Here is a 25,211-nt window from a genome sequence, read left to right on the forward strand (position 1 = left end):
GTGTGTGTGTGTGTGTGTGTGTGTGTGTGTGTGTGTGTGTGTGTGTGTGTAAAAAAAATCACCTCTACAGTGATTTTCAATACAGACATATCGCTATTTAAGCACTTTCAGAGGTAGCAGCCAGCTCTTAAATTGTAACGTACGGTCTTTAACAAAGTGGTATGAAAGCTTTGGAACTGATGTGGGTTGGGCAGATCAAGTGAGAAAAGACTGTCACACAAGAGCTAAAACCTGCCCATGGGACTGGACAAGCCAACTCCAATAGATCTTCAAGGCTCCCGGACAATTAGAATGGGTCCACAGTGGAGCTGCACTCAGCATCCCTGTTTAACTGGCATCTGCATCACTCAGATCTTAGGGCTCCTCTCCGAACACCAGTACAAATAGGCACGACAAGGGGTGAAGAGTGTGTTGCCTTCAGTATTCCAGTGACTGCTTAAAGCACGTCAGGTGTGTGACGGGATCCCCCCGCAGTGCAGCCTGGGACTGTGGGACCGCTCTGCCCCCTTAAATCTCCAGCCTGGGCTGTCCCTCACAATGCCTTGCTCGTGACAAGCAGCAAACCCCGCCAGGTGCTGTGATCACTCAGCACAACTACATGTGGAGCCCCACACCCAGCTAGATTGCATGAATGCTCCCATAGGCATACTCCCACTCATGAATCACACAGAGAAAGGCATCAGCCACCCAGCTCCCAGTACTTACCTCAGGAATATGCTGTCTAATTTAGTAACTGGTTCACCACTTCAACAATGGAACGTGGACATACACCAGCCTTTGTCAAATCGGAGCAGATTTGCCCCCACACTTCATACCAACTCACTGGTAAAGATAAACAGTTAAACAAATTTATTGACTATAAAAGATAGATTTTAAGTGATAGGCAAAAAGTCAGCGTTACCAAAATAAAATATAAGCACGCAGTCTAAACTCTCAACCCTATTAGACTGGGCAGCAACTAGATGAAGCAGTTTTTCTCACCCCACTGGATATTGCAGTCCTTAATATACAGGTTTGTTCCTTAAACCTGGGCCAATCTCCTCCGTTGGAGTCTTGTCTTCTTCTCAGTGTCCTGGTTGCTTGCAGCATAGGTGGCGGCAGGAGAAGGGCCCAGTATGTGTCCACTCCGACTGTTTTATACCCTCAGTCCATGTGCTTGTAGAACACAAGTCCAGGCATGTCTGGGGGCATTGCTGAATCTCTCCAAACAAGGTCCAGCAATTCCCCTGGGGTGGCTTCATGCAGATGAGTCATTGCATTGTAGCTCCCTTGCTGGGCTATGGTTGTTGATGGGTTGATTGATACCTCACCTGGGCATTGGTTAGTTTCCTTGCTATTGCCTTTGTGGAGCTAATGTCTGGCTGATTCCCCAACTTACAGCATGTTTAGGGACCACCATCCAACACAATTCTCATAACTTCATATGCATTAATGATACACATATACGGATAGAGAAATGACTTTCAGCAGATCATAACCTTTCCCCTGATAGCTTACAAGGCATGCTTTATATATAAGATCACGATTATATAAAAATGAGGAATATGGGTGTTCCAGGACGCACCCCCAGGGTGTTCACATACACCCTGACTCTTCCCCCACCAGCACTCAGTTAATAAAAGACACTTCTTCCAAGCCATCTCATCGTTGGAAGGGCCTCCTCCCTTCACAAAACTAGATGACCTCCCTCTTTTTTCTAACCCTTCCTTAAGGGAGGAGAGGGAAGACCACCACGTCTCCTGCCAAGCCTTTTGACATCTGCTCAGTTTCCAGTTGAACTAGGATCGAGAGTACAGTATTGTGTCTGAACTGCACCGTCTGTGTCTGGATTAGATTGCAAAGCCCCCGGGACAGGGGCCACATCTTCTAGTTTGTACAAAGCGTCACAAAGGCGGTCAGTGCTCAACAGATCATTACAAAAGCTTCAGAAGAGTTGCTTCAGCAGGTGAAGTATCAGAAGCAAACACAAAGAGTGTGAGGCTATGGGTGGGTGGAGGGGGGGAAGATTGGGAAGGAGAATTCAAAAGAAAAAGCTGTCAAAGGAGTCAAGAAGGCAGGGATGAAAAAATCTGTCCTGTTCTTTTGAATTCCACAAGGCACTAACTTCTCCATAGAGGATTCCAGACCCCAAACTGTTTCATAGCATGCACCTGCTTGCACTAAAAAAAACCCCAACATGCTAAATAATTCAGTTTTACTTGTATGCTCTTGAGCTCTGGAATTCTCCCAGCTCCTGAAGCATTTGGACGCTTGTAGTGTTTTGATGAGAGACTGGCTAAATGATTAACATTTTTCACTGGGGTGAGGGGGGAGGGAGAGAGTCAATGCATCTGGTCAATAAAATGATCTATGACAGCAGACTGGTTGGTCGTCACTGCTGTTCTCTGCCAAGCTATGTGACGGCCACATCACTGTGGTGACTGACACATGTAGGGAATGGAGATGTATCATGCGTATGATAAAAGCAGACAGGGAGGGCTCATGTGTTTTCCACTTGCCAGGCTTATCTGATCTGAGGCAGATGTGTCTCTGCTTTCAAATGCATCAAGAAACGCCCACTTTTATCTATTTTCCTCACCGGGAAATATTCCCATCAATTAAAAAAAATTCTCTTCTTTAGGCCGCATCTACTCTGTGGGGACACCAACATAGCTACACCAACATAATCCCGTGGTCTAGACTCATCCTACAGCAACAGAAGGGGTTTTTCCATCATCCTGCAAACACCACATCCAAGCAATGGTAACTACATGGACAAAAGCATTCTTCTATCAGCCTGCTTGTGCCTACACAGTGGGGATTAGGTCTGCCCAAGTACAGCACGAACGGTTGAGGATTTTTCACATTGCTGAGTGCCCCAAGTATGTCAACCTAAAAATGTAAGTGTGGACCAAGACCGTCTACTCAAAGCATCTTGCCTCCAAGGTTGCGTGCCTGGAACTTCTGCGCATTCCTTTATTACATTGTTTTAGCCCAGGGGTTCTCCATTTTCCTCTCATTGTTCTGAAAGAGAAAGACCCTCTTCTTGCTTCCTGAAAACGCTTCATTCTGCAGGCCACTCGGAAATCCAGGGGTGGATACTCTAAATTTGTTCCTCCTGAAGACTATACACTGATTCAATGGTGCCAAAGGGATGCAGATTATCACCTACCCCAACGTAGTGACCACTCTCTCTACCAAGGCTGATTCCCCTCCAAAACCGACAAAAGGATAGAGATTTTTGCTCCAGAACAGGGACAAACTGGAGAGCAGAGGGAAAAAGCATTAGTACCTTAGCACATTGAGAATTGCACTGGGTTAAATCCCTGTGAAACACCTAGGCCATGTCTATACTAGAAGCTCTTGACCAGTGTAGGAATACCAGTATACTATACTGGCAAAACGCTCCTATTGTAGACACAGCTATACTGACAAAGCTGTGGTTGGTACCAATAGAGTAAACCCATCCCCCGCTTTTCCCCATATGAGCTAAACAAGTTATATCAGTAAAAGCAGTTTTTCATTACAACTGTCTACACTAGGGACTTCTGCTTGCACAGCTATGTTGCTCAGGGATCATGCCTCTTCATGCCTCTGGCCAACACAGCTATAACAGGGAGAACGCCAAAGAGTAGATATGCTCATACTTAGCTACCAAATCTGAATCCCTCAAGTCAGAAATGCAGCTTCACCCAAACCATAAAACAACCTGGGGGCTCCCCTACAGTCAGGAGCAGTCTCTTTTAGGTGGACCTGTCTATAATATCTCGTTTACATAGATCCTCTCATAAAAAAAAAAAAAAAAAGGTCAAATCTCTGCACAAACTGCACACATTAAGGAATAAACTTTCCTATACCACTGAAATGCAGCCACCTCTGAAGCGTAACACAGAAGCTGTTTTAACAGATCACAGAAACATTACACAACATTTTAGGATCTGAAACAAAGAATACTGCATCCAACTGAAACTATAGGAAGGAAATTAGATGATTAATCACATTCTGCCTATATTGGAATTTAGCCAGGACAGCTAGGTTAATAGTATCTCTTGGGGAGAGTTTTGCTCAGATACCACAGTGATGGGCACTGCATAAATCGAGATAGAGATCTTTATCAGCAGGCAGACAGGCTCTCAGTTTTCTCTCTCATCTGATAGACAGTGAGCACAAGGTATCTAGAGGAGTCTATTCAATAAATTCCATAAAGTAATGTTGGACTGAGGGCTAAATATAGGAGTGAAGACAGCACAAAGAAAAACAGCCTGGGAGCCTATCACACCTGATACCAGCCCGAGAGTTTGCTAGTGGTTTATGAGTTTTTCAGAAAGGCTACCTGAAGAGAGAGGAAAGAAAAAAAACAGTGGCTGATATTTTCCACCTCATATCTGACTCCAGTCCACTGAGACAACGGTCTAATGCAGAGATACACCCATTGCTGTCCGACAGATTTACCGGAGGTGCAATCTCCATTGTCTCTACTACAGGAGCCTCTCTCTGAGCACTTCTTAGCAAGCCTGCACTCAGATGGAATAAATGTCGGTTTACAGGACCCAAGCAGGTCTAGCTGCTCTCCTAGTTGTTACCACAAGAAAGCATTGCTTACCTTGCATGTTCCTTTTTTTGATCTCTGTAGCCCTTGGGACGCTCTGGCAGTTTCTATTTAGAGGAAAGCTATTTCTTTCTACGTTTGGTAGCCAGCCTTCTGCTTCCAGCCTCTGTTACAAGAAGTTTTGAGCTGGGAGTGATGTCTCTGCTACACTCAGAATTACTGCTGGGGACACTGGGCTGTCTCCCTATGCCTCTATTTTAAAATTTCTATTTCATACCAGAAATAAGGCATAGAAAGAGCAGGAGGGAGGTGGCACATTACTAGTTGAAAGCCTTTGGCCCTCAGATTTGGCTAGCACAGAACTCTGTGTCACTCAATCCTACAGAAATGAACATCGCCAACTTTTGTTTTGCAATATTATCTACCCAACCATCCATTTTCAGGAACAGGTACACTTTGGGCAGTGGCAGTACAAGCTTTCCCCACATTATCTATTGCAAGGAGTGGGTAATGGTCACCATGATCCATGCAAAACTTGGCCTCTCTGCTGCGATTTCAAGGGGACCATTAAGCACCAGCTGGGGTGGCAGTTATGTGTGACCTATCAAGGACAGAGACCACCAAATTATTTCAGGTAAGCCACTGGGCAGCCAACAGGCACTAAGGCGCTGAAACAGAGAATCATATACCAGTAATATACAAATATATAATAGTACTCCTTCTACTTACCAATTCTCTGAGCTATCCTGCTCCCCTATTGCTTTCTGATCTAGCATCTGTTTCTCTTCCTCTCTTAATTTTTTTTAAACAAACACACACACACACAGCCCCTAGATCACATGGCACGAATATCTGATAACTTGTCCTGTGAGTGAACAAGTTTCTTAGATCTAAAATTTGGGAGACATCTTCTTTTTCTGTTTGCAATGAGCTGAGAGTGCTACACTGAGTAGCAGTTGCCATGGCCAACACTAGAGAAAAAACAGAGAAATGTGCCAGCCAAAACAGCTGCAGTTTTTTTAACTCTCAGAACGCTTTCATCTCCTCGACGTTACCCACTGCCATCTCCTGCTCTGCTCACATTCCAGAATACATAATTCTGCGTCATCAGAACTTCCATTCTAGCCCCCGTGGAGAACAGAGCTGGGTCTCAGGTAAGTGGCATTTATTATAGAGCATGGTTTTGCAAAATTAATACTAACCACAAAAGGTATATGGCATTTTTTCAAAAACCACATCAATATAATAAAAATGCCACTTACCTTAGCTCCAAATAGCCTGGCTCCATGCCATAGCATGGCCACAGGGATAATTATGACATCACCAAATGATGCATTCTAGGGCGTTATAACAGCCCTGGAGTTGGATGGAATGATTTCTGAGGGTGCTGAAATGAATAAAAAGGTTGGTTTAGAAACTCACTGCATGCTAAATGCCCGCTTTTATCTTTACCGTTTGAGGCTTCAGCACCTAGGAATACATTTAGCTCATTAAAGAAAATTTTGCAGTTCAGCTTTGTTTATAGGCCTCAGATAAGAGACTGCTGCTGCCTAATTCAGATTGTACCATCTGCCATATCACATTAGAGATCAGATCTGCAAGTTTGTTTGTTTTTACTTTTGTTTTAAATTGAGCAGGATAAGTGGTGGCATTACCTAAGCCAGAACAATGCAGAAGATGGGGGAAAGCCATGAAGAAAAATAAACTTCAGGACCACTAGGAATGGAAAGGATTATGATCAGCAACACGTACAGTACTTTTCATCCGCAGACCTCTAAGGGGCTTTAGAGAGTATCATTAGTCCCATTTTTCTTATGGAGATATGAAGCAAAATAGTTTGTTCAAGGTCACACAGTAAGACCATAGCAGAAGTGGGAATACAAACTCACAACTTCCAGTTCCCTGGCCTCTCTGCCAGACAAGTCTCCAATTCTAGAAGTTGTGCTGAATCACTGTATCATTCCTACCAACACGCTAGCGAATACAGAGGAGCGCACCTCATTTCTGGGGTCATTTGGAATCTTTGTCTATTGCCCATACTCTAGTCTTACACCATTTCCAAATACTAATGCTGAAGGTCTCACTTTAAAGCGTCATGCTTCGTCTAGAGCCGTCTTGCAAATCAGATGAGAACTTCTGTCAAGTTCCATAGTCCTAATATACCTACTTGGCTGATAATTTTCAAACCCTGGTCCATGAAGTACTGCCAAGTGCCTGCAACGTTACATCTGTTGCAGTGCTGAAGTATCTGTTAACTTCAATGAGTGATTCACCTTGCTAGTTGTAACCCAGTGCAGGACTCTTTCAGAGAACTTAATGAACTCAACATCCTGTGTAGCTGGTTTGTGTCTGTCATGTGTTTCTTTGGCATAAGTTGAACGACGAGCAAATTTGCCAAGGGCACCAAGACTAGAAGGGTAGGGGTGGAAAAAAGGTGAGGGAGCAGGACCAAAATAATGTGGCCTGGGATAGATTAGTTTAGGAGGGGCCCCAGGCAATGAAAGGAGATTCAGTCCTAATAAATGCAGTCCTGTTCTGGAAGTACAAAATAATACAAGTAAAAAATGGAGTTGTGTGTTGGGGGTTGTGGGGTGGGGAAGGGAACAAAATACCCTAAATCAAGCAGCTGCAACCATCTTAATAGAGTTCATGTTCACGTTGTCTCCCTACGACTGTCCTATTGGTATTTTTCCTGATAACCAAACACTATTGCCATCACAGGAAAGATATAAGATAAAGGGAAGAGACTGATCCATAAAAGGATGAGCTCCACAGTATGAAACTCACTGGAGGACCATTATGTTAGGTAGGTCACCACGCCCATCCCCATGCCAGCTTCATCCGTTCCCCATTGCATACTGAAGTGCTTTGTCTAATCTAGTTTTAAATTACTTAAAAGTGATGGGATAACCCACCGCTTCTGAGAGACTATCCAGAACTTCAGTAACAGGAAAGGTTTCCTGATAGTCAGTCTAGTTATACACCCCTGCCTGTCTGAAAAACTGGATTCCTCTCCTCCTTGCTCTTTGTACAAATATACCTCTACCCTGATATAATGCGACCCGATTTAACACGAATTCAGATATAACGCGGTAAAGCAGTGCTCCGGGGGTGGGGGGTGGGGGCTGCGCACTCCGGCGGATCAAAGCAAGTTCGATAGAACGCGGTTTCACCTATAACGCAGTAAGATTTTTTGGCTCCCGAGGACAGCGTTGTATCGGGGTAGAGGTGTAGTTGAACAGTAAACAGTTACGTTCCCTTGCCAAATGGCAATAATTTTAGCTAATCTTTGAGTTTTCTTCTCTGAATTCCTTCCAAATTAATGCCTGGTAGTTGAGGTAAATAATTCTTAGCTTTGGTCTCATCAGTGCTGGTACAGAGGGAACACCACGGGAATAGCCCATGAAGCAATACTTCTGCCCATGCAACCCAAAATTGTCTGTATTTTGGCTTCCTTACTGCATTGTAACCTGCTATCCAATTTACTGTTCACCGGCTCTCCTAGCTTTCTTTTGGCATCACTACTTTCCAATTATCTTCTTTCCAAAGAATCTCTGAGTTTCGGATTATTATTGCCCAGGTGCATTCTCTTGTATTACTCTTGACTGAATGACACTTCCCTCTGTCCCCTCCAATACTTTTATTACAGTTCTTCTTCCAGTGAATTTAGTGATTGAGTCCAGGAGACTGAAATATGAGGTACCAAATAAGTACAGCAAATATCAGTAGTGCAAACTTCTTCAAACCACTCTCTGCCCAACAAAACCTCAACTTTGACCTGAAGGGACAACGTCTATCGGAAAAAGAGTCTAATTCACAGTTCTCATTTGGTTATTTCAGGTCTACATTTTTAACCTCTCTAGGCCCCTGTGTATTATTTCTCCAACTCCATGATATTTTCCACGGTCTCCCCATTTTTTTGGTCCGGTTTATTGTACAGTCAAACTTGGCACTAATCTGCTTAAACCACGGATTCCTGTGCACACTAAAGCAGCACCACTGGTGCTTTTAAGGTTAATTTTGTGATAACTAACAGAAACAAGAATTGCCCAGTCAGAATTTGCTGCTGCATGTGTCTGGAATCAAAGGCAAAGCTCCAAGTGGCAGGAGGTTGGGGAGGAGAGGGGGAAGCAGAGAGAGACACCTTGTATAATGAAATACTTTCATATTAAATTAACTGAAAAGTCATTAGAAATAAACAAGTTAAGTAATTCTGAATCACAAGTTTGAAAGGAGTCATGAGAGAGGGAGAGAGAAAGGAGATCTGCATGGCCCAAACGGATTAAACAAGATAATTATTTTAGCATCGCCTTCGCAGAAAACATTGCACTGAACTTGAGAAGTCTTCTGAAACAAAGGAAAGTGGAAGGAGCCATAACAGATATTTTACAAAGATAGTACGTTGTCCTTAACAGCAGTTTTAGAGCCAGAACAAAGCAAGAGACAGTTTCAAAGCACAGCAGTTTTCCCCGCTCACTTGTTTGTTCGCAGACAAGCTGTTTCCTTTCATCTGGAAAAACTTACACAATAAGGAGAAAAATACCTCAGTAGACTCTGACTCTATAATAAACAGAAAGCCCAAGGGGCAGTCCGTGAGAGAGCTCTTTGGCCAGCAACGGATCATTCGGTGCTTGGATGCTCAGAAAAAGCAGACACTTCTTCTGGGCTTAGGCTGATGTATATCCTACTGCTGACTGAAGAAGCTAATAAGTTCGTGCAGGTATTTCTCATTCCCCCTGAGAAAGTAGCAGCCCCTCTAGCTCAGTGTGGAAGCAACTGGAGGAAGTGTGAGCAGGGAGATAACATGCAGATGGAGACAGATGTGTGTCTATACACAAAGCTTGGGTATATCCCTGTAACAATGTATTAAGGTGGTGGTGGTGGTGGGGGGGGTTAGGGGAGGAAGAAGAAATCGGGGCCACAGGGCCAAGACCAAATACTTAATTCGGATCTCAGCATAGCCGCACTGTGGCTGAGAAGATTCTGTAAAAACGTCGCTCTGAAATATTGTTTTGATAAAAATGCCTCTCCTTGTGGAATTCAAATCTCCAACTGTTCCACTGGCACCAACATCTCTGCAGTAACAACACATGCCACAGATTGTGAGTTAACTCAAATTACATTTCAGATCTGGGGAGGGGAGGATGTCAGTGGGAGGTTTATGAACAGTATGCTCCAACTCTGATGTTGTTATAACCAGATGGCTTCAGCTGTATCATTTACAATTAAAAAAAAAATAAAAATAAAGAGTGTGTGAAGTTGACAAATAAAGTGTTAATTCAACTGGAACAATCTGAACAAGTAGCCGCCTCCATGCATCCGAATACAGAGAACTTTCACGACACTGAATGTACCCTGGAGACATATCTGGCCCTACAGGAAAGGCTGGGATAGACAAGTCCCAGAACTGATTACCTTCCTGCAGGTATATCTCCATCCCTCTGGGAAAGAGACGGCCAAATCTGTATTTGCTTTCCAGTAAGTACCTCCCCAAAGAAGGGGTGGGACAAGTGATGCCAAGACCCATTTACCTTCTTGTAGGCATGTCTGAATCCCCAGGAAAGGCAGAGCCAGGGAGACTCCCAGGACAGTTGGTCATGCTATCCCAACGGGTTGAAAGCTTTGTGGTTTTAACTTTTCAGTAAACAAAGCTTCCTTAGAATAATTAGACAGCTTTATGCCTCTCAATTAACTGGCAGCAAACTTTTAAAGTTAGAAAGTAGTTATAACTTGGGGATGCTAGTTTGCAGCTCTTACAAGGCTGGAGCAGTGGGGAGAATGTGAACAGTTGACTACATGCTTCGCTCTACCTAAAAGGAAGTGCATACTAAATCCCTCACACAGGTTTAGTCAGAGTTTAAGCAACAGATATATTATGGGAATTTATGAGCTAAGTGAAATGTGGAAAAGGCAGTGTGTATGCTGAGAACCTAGCAAACAGGGGAGGGTATGGGGAAACACTTTCCTGCAAGTCACCATTTGATAAAAATATAGACAGTGTCAGGATTAAAAAAAAGGGGAAAAAAAAAACAACCCACGAGCATTTGAGTGGAGGTTCTTTCTTTCACACAAGAGACAGAGGCTGTGAAAGGGAATCATAATAGAATCAGAAATTAGAAACAAAGTCATCTAATCCATTTCCCAGACAAAGCTAAATTGTTCTCTATAGTACATTTCATGCCCTGTCTGGACATCTTGAAGCCAGAACAGTTTCCCACCATCCTGAAGCAGTGTGCTTCAATTTAATCTCCCTGGATATCTGGGCCTAATGATGGCCCAAACAGATGGCCTCTCTCCCCCGCATTCAGCCATCCAGCCTTTCATACTGCTGTTATAAATCAGTTGAACAACTGCGCTCCCTTCCCATTTATATATAAATACAGACACAGGTAAGGCTAGGGATCAACTTCATTGAGTATTAAAACAAAATTTTCTCAGGTATTTTGGCAATATCTGCTAAGAGGAATAAAATGTAATTTGGCATTGCAGCTCTGTGCACAACCTCCCTTAATAAATCCCATTTGGATTCTGGGAATGGGCGTGTCAGTATATACCCCAGCAGACTGAAACTGAACGCTTGGGGAATTGGTTTTCAACCAGGAGGAGTCTAAAAATAGAGGGAACAAGAAAGACAAAAAAAAAAGATACCACACAGTACAAAATAGTAATTATTTATATTTTCAAAAAGAAAAAAAATTACCAGCTATTTTGGAACTTCTTCCCTGTAAGAAGAGTGACTAATAGAAAGGAACAGGACTGGCTCCTAGACAGTCAGCAAGTCGGGTACAAACAGTTGATCAGAATCATTTAGCAACTCAGGATAGGAACCTTTGACGCAGCATTCATGAACAATAAAACTTCTCCTTTTTTTTTTTAAAAAAAGGGGGAAAAAATAAAGCAGGGAAAAATGCCAAAAACATTTCCCACAATATCTAAAAACAGGTAACCATTGTCCTCGTCAGACAGCACACTTCAGATCAAGGATTTGCCAGTCCTGGAAAGCCAATGTAGATTTGCAAAGGCTGCCTTTAGTCTATTCACATCCTCTTCAGCACACAGCCTTTTGCTGTCCCTTTTCACTTCAACTTGTCATTTAGTAAAAAGTTTTTTTTTTTTTTTGCAATCAACATACAAGTGCTACTAACAGAGAAACTGATCTTCTTGTTGCTGAATGGCATTAAGGAGTTACACAAATGTCCTGTTTTTAGCACAGCTGGAAGGACTTAAATTCTTTTATATAAATACTACTGGAGCTCCCACCATGTACTTCCTCTTCGAAACCTCATTGGAAATTCTCTTCTTTTCCTACTCTCTCCAAAACTAAAATGTCCTCTTTGCTCCAGGTGTCTGACGATTTGTTCTGTGCTGTCAGACACAGAGACATTATTTCCCGCCAGTACCACTACTGGGATAGTCTGAGTGGGCCGGTGCTTAAACAGAACCCCGTAGTTATTGACTCAGCCAAGTCGAAGGGAACACACAGACGATGCAGTGACAGGGATTCATTAGGTTGAACAGCCCCTGAGCCCCAGGCCCACCCTCCCCCCTCTCCCCAAGTTACTTGGTGCTGTTTTAAAAAGTCTGGGTGTCACGAAGCAGTCTTTCCCCCCACAACAGAGTAAAAGCTCCTCAGATTGCGCTGTCTACTTGGTGGTCAAGGTCAGAGCAGCAATGGCTGCTGCTGCTTCCAGAAAAACATGGGGTCATGTGACAGGCACGGCCTTAGGATTGCTTCAGTCGCTTACGTGGTGGTCCCAGGAAGGGACACTGTGCAGAGGCCAAAGAGCGATATGCCTCAGCCACCAAATGGGGATGTGATACCACCATGGACTTCCATCCTGAGGTCTCCATGACATCAGAAGCATGACTAGAAAGAAAACAGAACATTAAAAATCTGGAGTTATTGATTTTGCTGGGTAAACAATATTAAAACAGATTCTTTTCACATGCCCTGAGGAAGTTCTCTCTCTCTTGTTTTGTAATCTCTCTTGTTTAGTGCACATGTTATATCACTTAGTGTATGTTCACAAGTTTTGGTCCTGCTGGTCTAGCTTTTGCTTTGCACTGTCCCTTCAGCATGGTAAGATTTAATGATCCAAACATGAATGTTCCAAGGCCAGAAAGACACAATGTATCTCTCTTTTAGCCCCTATTCATGACAAGAGATACGATTTCTCCACATATACCACATAGCTGGGAGACAAGACAATTATCGGCTACCACCACAGAAGATTTCAGACATTGATATAGTCAATTTTACTTAGGAAAATATCTGCTATATTAATATTTGTAAATGTTAATGACTTCTCTCCCCCTCTAGTGGTATTTTACATTTTAAAAGTTCTCACCAACACAGAAATGGCGAGACAGTTCAATAGTCTACAGAACTCCTCCCCTGAACTGACCCATAGATAACTCATTCATTCATCCTTAGAAATAATGGCATTTTCTAGGATGCCAGACAAATTTATGTTTGTATTTGGGTACTATAGACCTGTAAGGTTAAAGAAGATCACTACCCCCACCCTCTGGGTTTATTAGTCACAAGAGGACTGGAGTAAATTCAGTAGTTTGTTTTCTCCTCCAGTTTGTTTCATTCCTGCTCCAAGGGTGAGACTGGAGCAAACTTACTAGTTAATGAAGTCCACAGCTTGAGTTTTTAGCTGATCAGCACTGTGTAGGTCAGCCAGGATGAGAATCTCAGCTGCGTTTTCCACAGACAGGTTACTGCACAGTGCATCCTCGCACATCACCTTCAAGCGTTCCAGAGCATACTGCAAAAAAAGAAGCCAATTTATGGTTACAATGGAGAAAGCCTTAATTTGATCTGCACTGAAGCTCTATTTGTGTTGCTTCTCCCTTCAGTTACAAAGACTATGCTATCATGTTGCACAGACCTCTCCACTTTATTAGTTACACACACATACAATCTGTATTCATAAGAGGCTTCTGACCAGCAAAAAGTAATAGAGTAATTATGTGCCCACCCTGAGCAGAGGAATGGACAGGCATCATACCCACCATAACTCTTATCCCAGCCTTCTTGTGTTACAGCATTACAGGTATCGTTGTCATGCTTAAGGATGACCTGGAACTCTCATTTTAAACTCCTATTATCTCAGATATTTTACACCACATATTGCTGAAACCTAGTGCTTCTCTTACCCTATTGTTACACAGATGGTTCTTGTTCAGTGGACAAACCTATGCTATGGTAAATGCTCCATAGGTGTTCTTACATTCCAGTTTTCACTCCGTTTCTTTGCCATTAATGCTCTGCAAGTCAAGATGAAGCTTGCTCAAACACAGAGTACTACTTTTATATTAAAATGTTAAACAGAGGCCCTTTCTACCTGTTTCCTTTGATAATCCAAGTAGAAACTGAAAGTATCATAGCACATCTGAAAAGCATGGGCAAAAGCCCTACTCTAACTTGTGTTTCTCAAACAGTTTCTAGTCATCCTGTGTTGCAACAGTCTCAGTAGGGCCAGGTCAGTAGTCTGATAAGAAACTGAAAGGGAACACTAAGAAGAAGAAGAGCAGCTATCAAATCTCACACATCACTTCCTGCAGCACCTGAATCTGTACTGAAACAATCTGTAGGCACTATGATCCAGGTTTTGAAAAGCAACCAATGATCTGGAGTGCTGAACTTGACAGCTTAAAAGGATCTGATTTTTAGAAAGTGCTGAGCATCCAGCCTTTTAAAGTAAGACTTTAAAAGTCTTTCAGTTGGGCACCAAAAAGTTGAGGCACTTAGAATCACAAGTCACTTTTGAAAATCTTGGCCTGTGTGATCTGACCCTGGAGTTGATGTCTTTTGGATGAAACAAAACTGAGGTCCTGACTCATTATGAATCTCACGACGCCCTTCACAAGTATAAGGCCAGCAATCCCAGGATTCTGACCAAATTCTAACTTGCGTAGTTACATTCAGACTACATACATTCTCCTAATACTTAAACATGGTAAGGTTTTCTCACTTCTTATCTTAAAATGATGAGTATCATTATTGAGTGTTGTTAAAGAGCTGCTGCTTTTCATCTGAGAGGTAACTACACTTCAGTGGTGGATACAATGATCCTTGTGTATAGTTTATAGTGTTTCTTGGAATCCTTTGGGATGAGAAGCTGTATTAATGGCAGATCCTCCATGCGTCTGACAAAGTGGGTATTCACCCACAAAAGCTTATGCTCCAATACATCTGTTAGTCTTTAAGGTGCCACAGGACTCTTTGTTGCTTTTTACAGATCCAGACTAACACGGCTACCCCTCTGATAATTAATATGTGAGAGACTGTGTATGAACTACTTCTGGACTCATAAGGACTGCTTAGTTTACCTACAGTAACTATAGTGCTGGTGTCTACCTCATTTTCGATGCTCACTGTATGAATTGCATTGTGTAAACCTAATTTTTAGACATTCTGGTGGACTTTATTCCATTATAGTTAAGGTTAAAATCAATGGCTTCATATAAGAAAAGACATTTTTCATTTATAAAAAACTTGGTAATAATGGTCCTTTCAGCTTGAACCATGGCACTCACAGCAAAGACAGTTTTCCCCTGCCAAAGAATCTAAGGGAGGATGGCAAGTCTGTTTAATAGTTTGACCTCTATGTGAGAAAGGGAAATATACAAATTAAGCTAGTAAATTCTAACTGAAAGAGTTTCAACTAGGGGACAAGGAGGATGTTTTGCAATCAGTTATTCCATATTATTGTCTGTGTTAATAGAAGCTTAAAATTATTTTCTGTGTATACTGAATACATTTCTTTCCCCACATACAATTTTCATATGGTTTTTCACTACGAATAACAGCTCCCAGTGATGTAACTGGACAAAAAGTAGACATTCTTGTCTCTCAGGTACAAAGTTTTTTTTCTTTCTTTCTTAATTACACTTTTGAAAAAACTGCCTAATAGCGTCCTTCCCCAAGAGACTGAAATAGTGTCTCCTGGGTTTAGAAGACGTGTTTTGTTTTGTTTTGGGTCTAATTACATATTTTCCCCCAAGAGACTGGAAGAGTTCAGAAGAAGCTGTTTCAGGTCTCTTGGGCAAATATTAGATGTTTTATATGCTTTCATGAAAGATTCTGTTTCTGCTTTTAAAAAGACACATGAGGAGTTTAAAGGGAAATGCTATATTAAAAGGCAAGAAATTCAAATTTAAAGCTGACTCTCTGCCCTTAATATACTTCTGCTGTTTATTTACTCTTGCCTCAGTTACAGATGGTATCTGAGCTTTCAATCAATATTATTTAAATACAGAATAAAACACATGGCAATGGTTATACTGTGCCCGAGGATCTGCTTGTATTATTCCCCATTTTAATTCTAGTTATGCCGTTACGAAGCCCCCATATGGAGCATTTCACTTCCACATCACCAGTTTCAATTAGGCCCTGGTCAGTAGTGACAGGAAGTGGTTACTATTTGATGGCTGCATGGTGGTTTGTGTGGAACAAAGTTACATGCATCCACATCTTAAAATCCACCAGGCTAATTGGCACCCACAAGAGAATCCAAGGACTGAAGAAGCATGGAGACTGAACTACGCTCTCACCCCTAGAGGTGGTCCCTCCAGGTCAGAGTTGAGGCACAATGGCAGGGCAGTGTGGAGAATCTTGCACTGCTGCTACCCGTGCTGAACCTGTTTGGTGGATAAATAGAGGACTTTAGTCTCCAGTGCTGTCAAACTGGCACCTTTCACCAGCACTAAGTTCACTTTTAAAAGCAAAAGAAAGGAAATAAAAATTCTGGTTACAGATTAAGAATTTCCACCAGTAAATATGACTCATAGGCCAGCAACGCATCTTCTGTCCTTGGTGCTCCAAAGGGAGGTGGACAGAGGCTGGCAGGCTAGGCCACTGCAGTGCTCTTGCCAGACAAGGACTACCACCAGCCCTCAAGCCAGAATATCCCCGATACTTCCCTGCATTAGCCCTGCAAAGTCACAGCAGGGTTAAGGCAAGATGCTTCCTCCAGTAGACCCATTTCTCCTCAAACTGCAAAAATCATTCTCCATCTCCCTTATGTTCAGAGCATCCCTGCTAGAAGCTGCTACTACCAACCAGCCCAGAGGGAAAAGCCAAGACTAAGACGATGATCCCTGTCTGGCAAAACAGAATGCTACTTTTGAGATTCAATGCCCTGGCCACTTAGTTCTGGTTCCACTCTGAACTTTCCTCCTATCTCATCCCCAGCTCATATGCTAGACTATGATGAACAGAGATTAACCCCGAGTTCTAGGACAGTTTTTCAAATGAGCACTTGTGACAAATATTTATGACCATCATGAATTTAATAGAACAGAGGTGCTCTATCTCCTCTCACTACTTGAACTGAGGACAGAACGGTTTGCATTAATTCCTCTTACGAGTTACATTTTGTATCTCTATCATTTTTCCTATGTTATATAAGACTAGGTCCAGTTAATAGGAGCAGTTCAACAGAACTGCCCAGGTGTTTGTTTCAGCAAGAAACACATGCGCATTAGTGCACGTGTGCACACATGCTCATTTAACCTCACCCAACACTCCCTTAGTACAGTTCAAGGATCTCTGCGAAAACATCAATGCCGCAATCTCCAAGGCTCACCATGTAAAACAAGGCATATGTCATTGCCAATCCCCCGAACAACCACAAATCCCAACTGTACCTTGTCAGCAGCTGCCAGCAAATCGTCAGCCATTTTGTCGAGGTTTGGTGCCTTCCCCGTGTAAATAAAGCACATCATTTCCTTAAAAACTTCAGGTTCCACATCATTGATTTCAACCCGATTCTGTTTCAGGAGAATGAAGATTATTAAGATCCTGACACAATGCTAGAGACAGATCTCTTTACACTAGAGTTTTCTCAATTTTAAAAGTATTTATACAGAGAACTCTTAAGCAACATGTACTACTCACAAAAGTGTGTAGAGGGAGTAAAAAAGGTTCTGTTTTATTTAATAGCCTCTAATTGTCCCTATTCTACCGCACACTCTTTATCAAGCGTAACAAAGATCACAACTGTCTCATTGATCTTTCTTCCTCCCTCCAGGGCAGCTAAAACAGAGTCCTGTATCTAATATGAAAAAAACCCCAAAACGTTCAAAAATTTGCACTATGAGTTACATCAGCTGCTACCTGGCATTATCAAGTCATCAAGGATATTAAGAATTGACCTGAGATCTATTCACCCAGCTGGGAAAGCTCCTTCTCTCTTTAGACACTTACCTTTTTACTTTCTTCCATCTCATGTTCAAACATGGCACTGAAAACTGGGGAACGTGCTGGGGGGGAAATAAAACAAATACGATTAAAATACTAGAGATATAACCGTCAGCTCCTCTGGGGGAGAAGGGGTAATACCCAATAGCTTTCCCTCCCCAATGTCCTTGGTATTAAGACAGGAAATATTACAAGATAGCAGCAGTCATAAACTCAAAATACTATTACACCTATAAACTCTTTTGGTGACCCAGTGTCAATGTAACTTTTAAATGTGTAACTCAGGATTCCCTGTGGCCCTTCAAACAAGGCTGAAGAGCAAATGCAGACATCTATTGCAGTTAAATATAGTTCATGGACCTAAGCAAAGATGCTTCAGAAAAAGCTGGTAACTTCCCTCTGCAGCTGCTTTGGGGGACACAATACAGTGTCAATCACAAACATCCCTCCTCACTATTCTCATCTAGTGAGGAAGCAGGCAATTCCATTGAAGGGGAGGAGAACCCCTCCCCCATCCCCAGCAACATTATGGCAGTAAATTAACTGCCATATCCAAAGCAGGATCTTTCACTATAGAACTATAGTTGGCAGGGATCTGAGGCACCTTTTGCTGCTATTTCCTGGAGCATTTTCCTAAAAGCAGAAGTAACTCAGACTTATTATGAGAGCACTCCATCTGCCATGATGCTGCTGTCTCCCATGCTGCTAAGACCTGCACAAGTCAATACCGACCTGCCAGTATGGCTTTGTGAGCCTGGAACTCCTGGCCTGCAACACACAGACAGCAGTCTGTGAAGCGAGAATTCTCCCAGAGTCCTCCTAACTCATCCGCCAAACGGCACTCAGGTACCTTCACCATGTTCATGGTGTTCTGGCCAGAGATATTGACTGAGTCCTGTACCACACTCACCTGAAAAGAAGCAGAGTGTTAATTTGTCTACAACGGGCTTCACTTTCCAGGACATGTGAAGGGAGATTGAGAGATCAAACCCTCATCTCCCAAATGAAACACAGTGGAACTAGATATATGCCCACATTGAAGAGCCATCTATATCCGAGACAGCCTCCATCCAAGTCCTCCTCTGCTAGATCCCAAACTAAAGCCACCTCCATCCAATTTGGCAACACCCTCAATAGGACTGGAAAACAGTCCCCATCTTCTGGACACCACTCCTGACCTCGTTCTTTCCCTAGATCAACTTTTTGGAGTCTACCCCATAGATAAGCTTCTTCACAGACAATGCTACAGGCAGCCACTGGAGACAGCGATACATGGGAAAAGTCTCAGATGTACAAACATCTATAATCTAGCACTTGATCCACAGAGCTTGTAACAAGAGCAAAGAGTCTGACCAACATAAGACATATTCTGTGCATCTAATGAGTTGTCTACCCTACAGATTTTTCCACCATTGCTGCCTCTGGTTCAGCTCCAGTATTTCAACCTCTTGCAAAGTTCAGCACCCCCATTTCTTTTACATTGTTACACATCTACAAACAATGAGTTTCTATCTTGGGTAAGAAAAATAGTTACAACTATTATGTATCAAATGGTTAGGGGATTGGAGAACTCAGGGGATTTGGACTGGATCCTTGGTCACTAGTTCTAATCTCAGCCAAGTTAGGTAGCAATCAAAAGTAGCTACCATGTGATGGCTGTGGACGCCTATGTGAAATGAGTTGGCAATGTCTAAGGATAAGATTTTGTCAGAGAGGTCACGGATTCTGTGACTTTCAGAGACCTCAGTGATATTTTCTACTTCAGCTCCATGCCCTTGGGCAACGGGTGCCCCGGAGTTCCCAGCAGCAGCTGCGGGGGCCATGGCGCTGTTAAACCTCCCCCCCCCCTTTTTAGTAAAAGGCACAGACAGGTCACTGGCTTCTGTGAATTTCTGTTTATTGCCCGTGATCTGTCTGTGACTTTTGCTAAAAATAATCGTGTCAAAATCTTAACCTTAGTGAGGTCTTTCCAATTCCTAGTGGACAGGAATCCATATTGCAAGATGTTGAACAAATGACACCTTTTTTGACAGACTCAGATTGGGAAAAGACTGAATGGACCAAATTACTTTCACCCCACAACCCTATAAAATTGAGGAACACTGATAGGGGCAGCACAAGTGAAACTTGGATGGCTGCTGCTGTACTTGTTCTGTCCTGTCCAAGTTAAATTTCAGAATCCTAACAGTATCTGACAAGTGAAGATGGACCTGAAGGAAGGGAAGCTTCTTGATTAAAGAAGAAAGGGAGATTAAGCTTTTGGAGTGAAAGTGGGAGATGCCTTAATAAACCTTTTCCAGTCTTTCCTTGACAAGGTTCCGTAAAAGAAAAAGGCCCTCAATTCTTGTATCCTCCTAACAAGCATTATAGACTCAAGGAACCAGCTTTAAGGAAATAGAGGGAGACCTTCCCGGATAACTCAAAAGGGAGGTTTCATCAATGCTTTATGTCCAAATTAAGGGCCAATTGGCTACAGGATCTGATGGCTGGACTCAGTTTCTTGACAGCTTTCAGGAAGCAGCAGACACCTGTGTACATAAACTATACCATCTTCTTGACCTGTTAAAAAGAGGACTTCCAGAACAGTGACTTGAACTCAAAGAGCTATGACTGAGGCCCTTCTCAGACTCATCTAAGAGGAATTCCAAATCTGAGCTCAGTCATGAATACTCAGGGTCCAGAATTCTGACTTTGAATCAGCCAAATAAGATTTTCCAGATATCTGCATAGTGAATTCCTTCCTGGAATGAAGAAAATAAGTTATCTGGCAAGAATAACCAAAGGACTAATCAAGGAAAGGCTAAACCATCCACTCTCTCCAGGCTGCAAGTATCGATCCTCTGTAGCCAGTTATTTTTCTGGAATTAGAGAGCGATTTAGCAGCAAAAGGTAACGCAGTCAGTCAGGAGATTGTGCAAGTGGTGTTTCACTCTCCGACAGTCCAGAGAATCTCCAAACTAGTGAGCAAGTGGGGTGTGAATTGAAAATGCTAGACAAGGACCATTATTCTCCTCCCCAACTGCATTCTCAACAAATTGATATCAGGGGTCAGAGTTAGAGATGAACAAAGGAGTGGGGACTTTTTAGAAAAGCTAACAAAACAGAGAAAGTGCTGCTGAGAGAGAGAGACAATTAAGCAATCTTCTGGTCTATACAGAACTGACCCATAACCTCATCCCCCGATCCCCCCACAAAAAAAAAACCAACCCCAAGCCCTACATACCACTGACAACCCCCACGCAATAGTCTCTCAACACCAAGTGTTCCTAATTCCTTAGAGAGCTTCTGGATGGGAAACATTCTTGCTGAACGAAAGCACAGCTGCAAGCATTAGCGCTCAGCACCTGTGGCCAGCAGAGAAGTGTTAGAAGAGCATATGGCACACCTGTTTATGTGGTAAGAAACTTACAGCATCAGCAAAAGCCAGCAAAAAGTTCCCTCTCAACAACTTTAAGTTTACAAATTACATTCCCTTCCCCTCCAACATCAGCAACCTATAAACTTAAGCTTCTCTGCCTGCACAATGAATATAGACAGACAGACAGAACAAATCATGAAACAGACAACAGGAAGAAAGGTTGCCATGTGAGACCAGGAACAAATTCTCTTTTTCTCTTGGGTAATGCAGACACTTGGCTCAAGGATACGAAATGACAGCTGGGCAAATAATATTTTGGTTCGCTGGCCATTCAAATAAAATTGAAAAAAAGTTTCAGTTCTGTCAAACTGAAAACAAGTTTTGGTCACCAATGTATAGAAAGGGTATAGAGAAACTGGTAAGGATCCAGAGGAAAGCAACACAGATGATCAAAGGGACTGAATGCAAGCCATGTGAGCAAACGCTGAAGAAACTGGGTATGTTCGGTTTGGAAAAGAGGAGATTAAGGGGGGAATATGATAATGGTCTTCAGATATTTGAAAGGCTGCCATAAAAAAAGATGGAGACAAGTTGTTCTCTTTTGCCACAGAAGGCAGGACAAGAGACAATGGGTTCAAATTATAGCATAGCAGATTTAGATTAAATCTCAGGAAAAACTTCTTAACTGTAAGAACAGTAGGACAATGGAACAGACTGCCTAGGGACGTTGTAGAAGCTTCTTCTCTGGAAGTTTTCAAAAGGAGGCTGGATACCCATCAGTCTTGGATGGTTTAGACACAACAAATCCTGCATCTTGGCAGGGGGTTAGACTAAATGACTCTTGTGGTCCACTCTAACCCTATGATTCACAGAACAGGAAGAGGAGGAGCAGCTGCTGGTGGTACCCTCCTTATAACTTTTAGCCCCGTGGTTAGGGCACTCTCCTGGGACATGGGAAACCTGGGTTCAATTCCTCCCTCTGCCTAATGGAGAAGGGATTTGAAATTGGGTCTCCCACACTGCAGGACAATGCCCCAGCCACCAGCTATGGGATATTCCGGTGTGGGTCTTTCTCCATCTCTCCTCTTGAAGCTGTTCCACTTTGTAACTGAAGCAGGAACTTGAAGTTGGATCTCCCACATCCTTGGTGAGTGCCCTAACTACCAGGATATAAAGTCATACTCATTCTCTTTCCGTGGCCCACTGACTATTCATTGTCATTCATAATACTAATTAAAGGAAAGAGAAACAAAAATTGCTAAAGCTACACAGGCCTCATCCAAAACATTTTCCCAACCATAAAAACATTACCACAAAAATTAAAGCATGGATCCCAACCATGACACAAATGGCTCAATAGTTAGCACATAACTGATAAGTCTCTTAAATGAGGTGTCTGCTGAGGCAAATAGATACAGTCTATAATGTTGGAAGAAAATATGCAGAGGAAAATAGCCACCCTGTACAACTCTAATTGAAGCCTTTCCTTTTTTGGTTCAGGAGGCTGCTGCAGCAAAAGCGAAGACTTTACCCTCATGAAAAATCATGTCCATGATACACAGAAAAAGGGGGCCAGCTGTCTGTACCAGGAACACTAATTTCCGGTAAAGGATGAAGAGGAACAGAATGCAGGGGCTCAAAGAGAGACACTTTAAGAACTAGATTAAAGACCAACATTTTCAGACCTGGATGCCAAATAAAACTATATAACTGTATTTAGGCTCCTAACTTTAGGTATCCTGGTCTGAAATTTTTGGTTTACGGCTCTACAGTGATTTGGAGGCCTCCAAATAGCTGTAGCTAAGATACTGCCCACAGAAAACAGGAAACTAGAGGACAGAGAACCCACTTGAAAATTCCCCACTCTTCTCCTCAGGGAGGCTAGAACACACTCAGAAAACTTAGAAAACTAAAAAGAGAAACCCTTTTCTAAATCTCACTAGTGAATAATTGGAATGCCCATTTCTTATCAGAGATACTCTTGGATGCACAACATTGAGGCTGGGATTTTCAGAAGTACCTTGGTGACTTAAAAGCAGAAGTTCCATTGAAAGTCCATGAAACTTGTGTTCCTAAATCAGTGAGGCACTTTTGAAAATCTCACTGAGCAAACACAATACAGATCGTGTAATATACTAGAAGTAGGATTTTCTAATGCTCTCAGTATTAGCCTAAAGTTTGCTCCCTTTCAAGTTAATGCTCCAACTGAAGTTAATGGTAAAATGTTTGGAACTAGGACAACACTGAGCACTTTTAAAGAGACCCTCCCTAAATGTACTCTTTTGAGAGGGGTCTTCATAACACTTTTGGAAATCCTTCATTTCTCCAAAAAAATATTTCTCACGAGCCAGGTCAATAGCAAAAGATTACTTATTTGGTGTTGCAAGCATAGGCTCTGGAAGAGTATGTCCTTTTGCACATAGAGCAAAATTTCAAGCCATTCATAATCAGTCTAGGAGCTGTTCAATGCGTTCCTGACAGTTTACATAAATTACCACCGCTGTGTCATCCTCAGAGGTACATACTATCCATGTGGCTTGTTCTTGAACTCCAAAAGGGATAGCTACATCTTTCAATTTCAAGATATTGGTGTGCAGTTCTTGCTCCGCTACAATCCCAAACAATTGCAGTTTTTAATTCAAATGCACTCTAACTCACAAGGGGAATCTCTGGTCAGTTTGAACACTGGATTCATCTCATTGTGACAGCCCTTCAGAATATTATTCCTGAGTAGTTAGCCGGTTGAACATCTTCCCACTGAACTGGGCAATAATCAGTCATTAGCTGAAGTTCTCCCTTCAGCTCAGACAGGTATCTGGGGTTTTACTCTATGACACCCCTAGTCTCCTCTACAAAGTTCTTAGGTACCCAAGCAAGGTATATATTTAACAATCAAAAACCGCACACTGCTATAAAGTAAACTTTCCTATTGTAAGAGTGAGGTATGTTGGGTAAGTTTAGGAATCTTCAGATTACATCTGCTCCATCACCAAATTTCTTCATGGGCCCACTTACATTATCAAGTATTTGGGACCAAAAAAAAAACCAACCACCCAAGTTGATTACTATTCCAGTGAGTGTCAAATCATGTGTTGTTGATATAGAACCAGAACTGGAATGACAAGGAGCATCTGAATGTGTTTGGTTGTTGTCCTTTACCTGTGCAGGTGACCTCAGAAACACAGTAACCAAAAATAAATGAAGTGGCAATGTTGTAGTCAGTCACAAATTAAAAAGAAAAAAAAAAATCCATACAGCACTGCAAACATAGCCAACACTCCTCCCCCACAGGGATTCCACCTGTGACTCCTTAAAAACCAATCCTGAAAGAGAGTTGTGAGTATCTGAAGCCAATAGAATTGCTAGCATTACAGCTGAACAGAGAGACTTGCCTCACAGAAGAGAGTGAGTTTGTCATCTGGAAGAAGTCCATTGGCCTCATCCAAGAGAAAGTCTCTTCTAATGAACTTCTTGAATCCCCAGTCCTTGCCCTGTACAAATCGATATGCTCGCTGGCTCTCTGAAAGACAGATATGTTGATTCAAACAAATGCTAGCGCTGTTAGCATGAACAAACATAGAACACAAGTGAATGACCCGAACAGATAAGAGCTACACATACCCATTGCTTTTGTTTCTTCTCCTTTAGCATTGAGGATGGAGAATTTGAACTTTGCACGAACTTCACTCTTTGGACAGCTAACCAATAATAGGTAAAGGGACAGGTAATCTTTACTTTCTTCATCCAAGCCCTTAGGGTTCACACGCAAACACCTGTAGAAATAGACATCTGCATGAGATGTTAGGAACAGTTTTCTGGCAAGGCATTCACAGCTTTCAATGGAAGAGTATTATAAAGTTTACACAATAAAGCGTACAGCAAACAAGTTCTGCTACGCTGATCATTGACTAAGGTAAACAAAACAAGAATACGGTGATGTTTCTTCTAGATATCCTATATGGGCACTCAGGTAGGTCCAGAAATATGAATCTGTCTACAAGACAATTCAAAATCATGAAAGGGCTACCGTACTTATTAATGGTCTCCATTAGCAAAGTATAAAGACCCTAAACTACAGAGACAGATCCTGATGTCTATGTTGTATGCACCCA

The 25,211-nt window shown here is 42.4% G+C and overlaps 1 protein-coding gene across 11 annotated transcripts in view; it reads right to left on the reverse strand.

Moving 5' to 3' along the window:
• SPOP (speckle type BTB/POZ protein) overlaps positions 1–25,211 on the reverse strand; it is a 63,280-nt gene that overhangs the window by 2,418 nt on the left and 35,651 nt on the right. For 9 of the 11 annotated variants that reach the window (XM_024199406.2, XM_024199400.2, XM_024199401.2 and 6 more), the window contains 8 exons: positions 24,721–24,872; positions 24,492–24,619; positions 18,474–18,651; positions 17,748–17,803; positions 17,189–17,311; positions 13,160–13,302; positions 12,274–12,395; positions 706–822 (listed from right to left, as the gene is read on the reverse strand). In XM_024199406.2, the coding sequence (XP_024055174.1) occupies positions 722–822; positions 12,274–12,395; positions 13,160–13,302; positions 17,189–17,311; positions 17,748–17,803; positions 18,474–18,651; positions 24,492–24,619; positions 24,721–24,872 (1,003 nt within the window). In that variant the 3' untranslated portion in view covers positions 706–721. Of the gene's footprint in view, positions 1–705; positions 823–5,790; positions 5,916–11,178; positions 12,396–13,159; positions 13,303–17,188; positions 17,312–17,747; positions 17,804–18,473; positions 18,652–24,491; positions 24,620–24,720; positions 24,873–25,211 lie in introns of those variants that run through there. The other 2 variants (XR_002908079.2, XM_024199407.2) reach the window with 2 other exon arrangements.

Source organism: Terrapene carolina, unplaced genomic scaffold (assembly GCF_002925995.2).
Source record: "Terrapene carolina triunguis isolate 2854851 unplaced genomic scaffold, T_m_triunguis-2.0 Scaffold193, whole genome shotgun sequence".
In the NCBI taxonomy this organism is placed as follows: domain Eukaryota; kingdom Metazoa; phylum Chordata; order Testudines; family Emydidae; genus Terrapene; species Terrapene triunguis.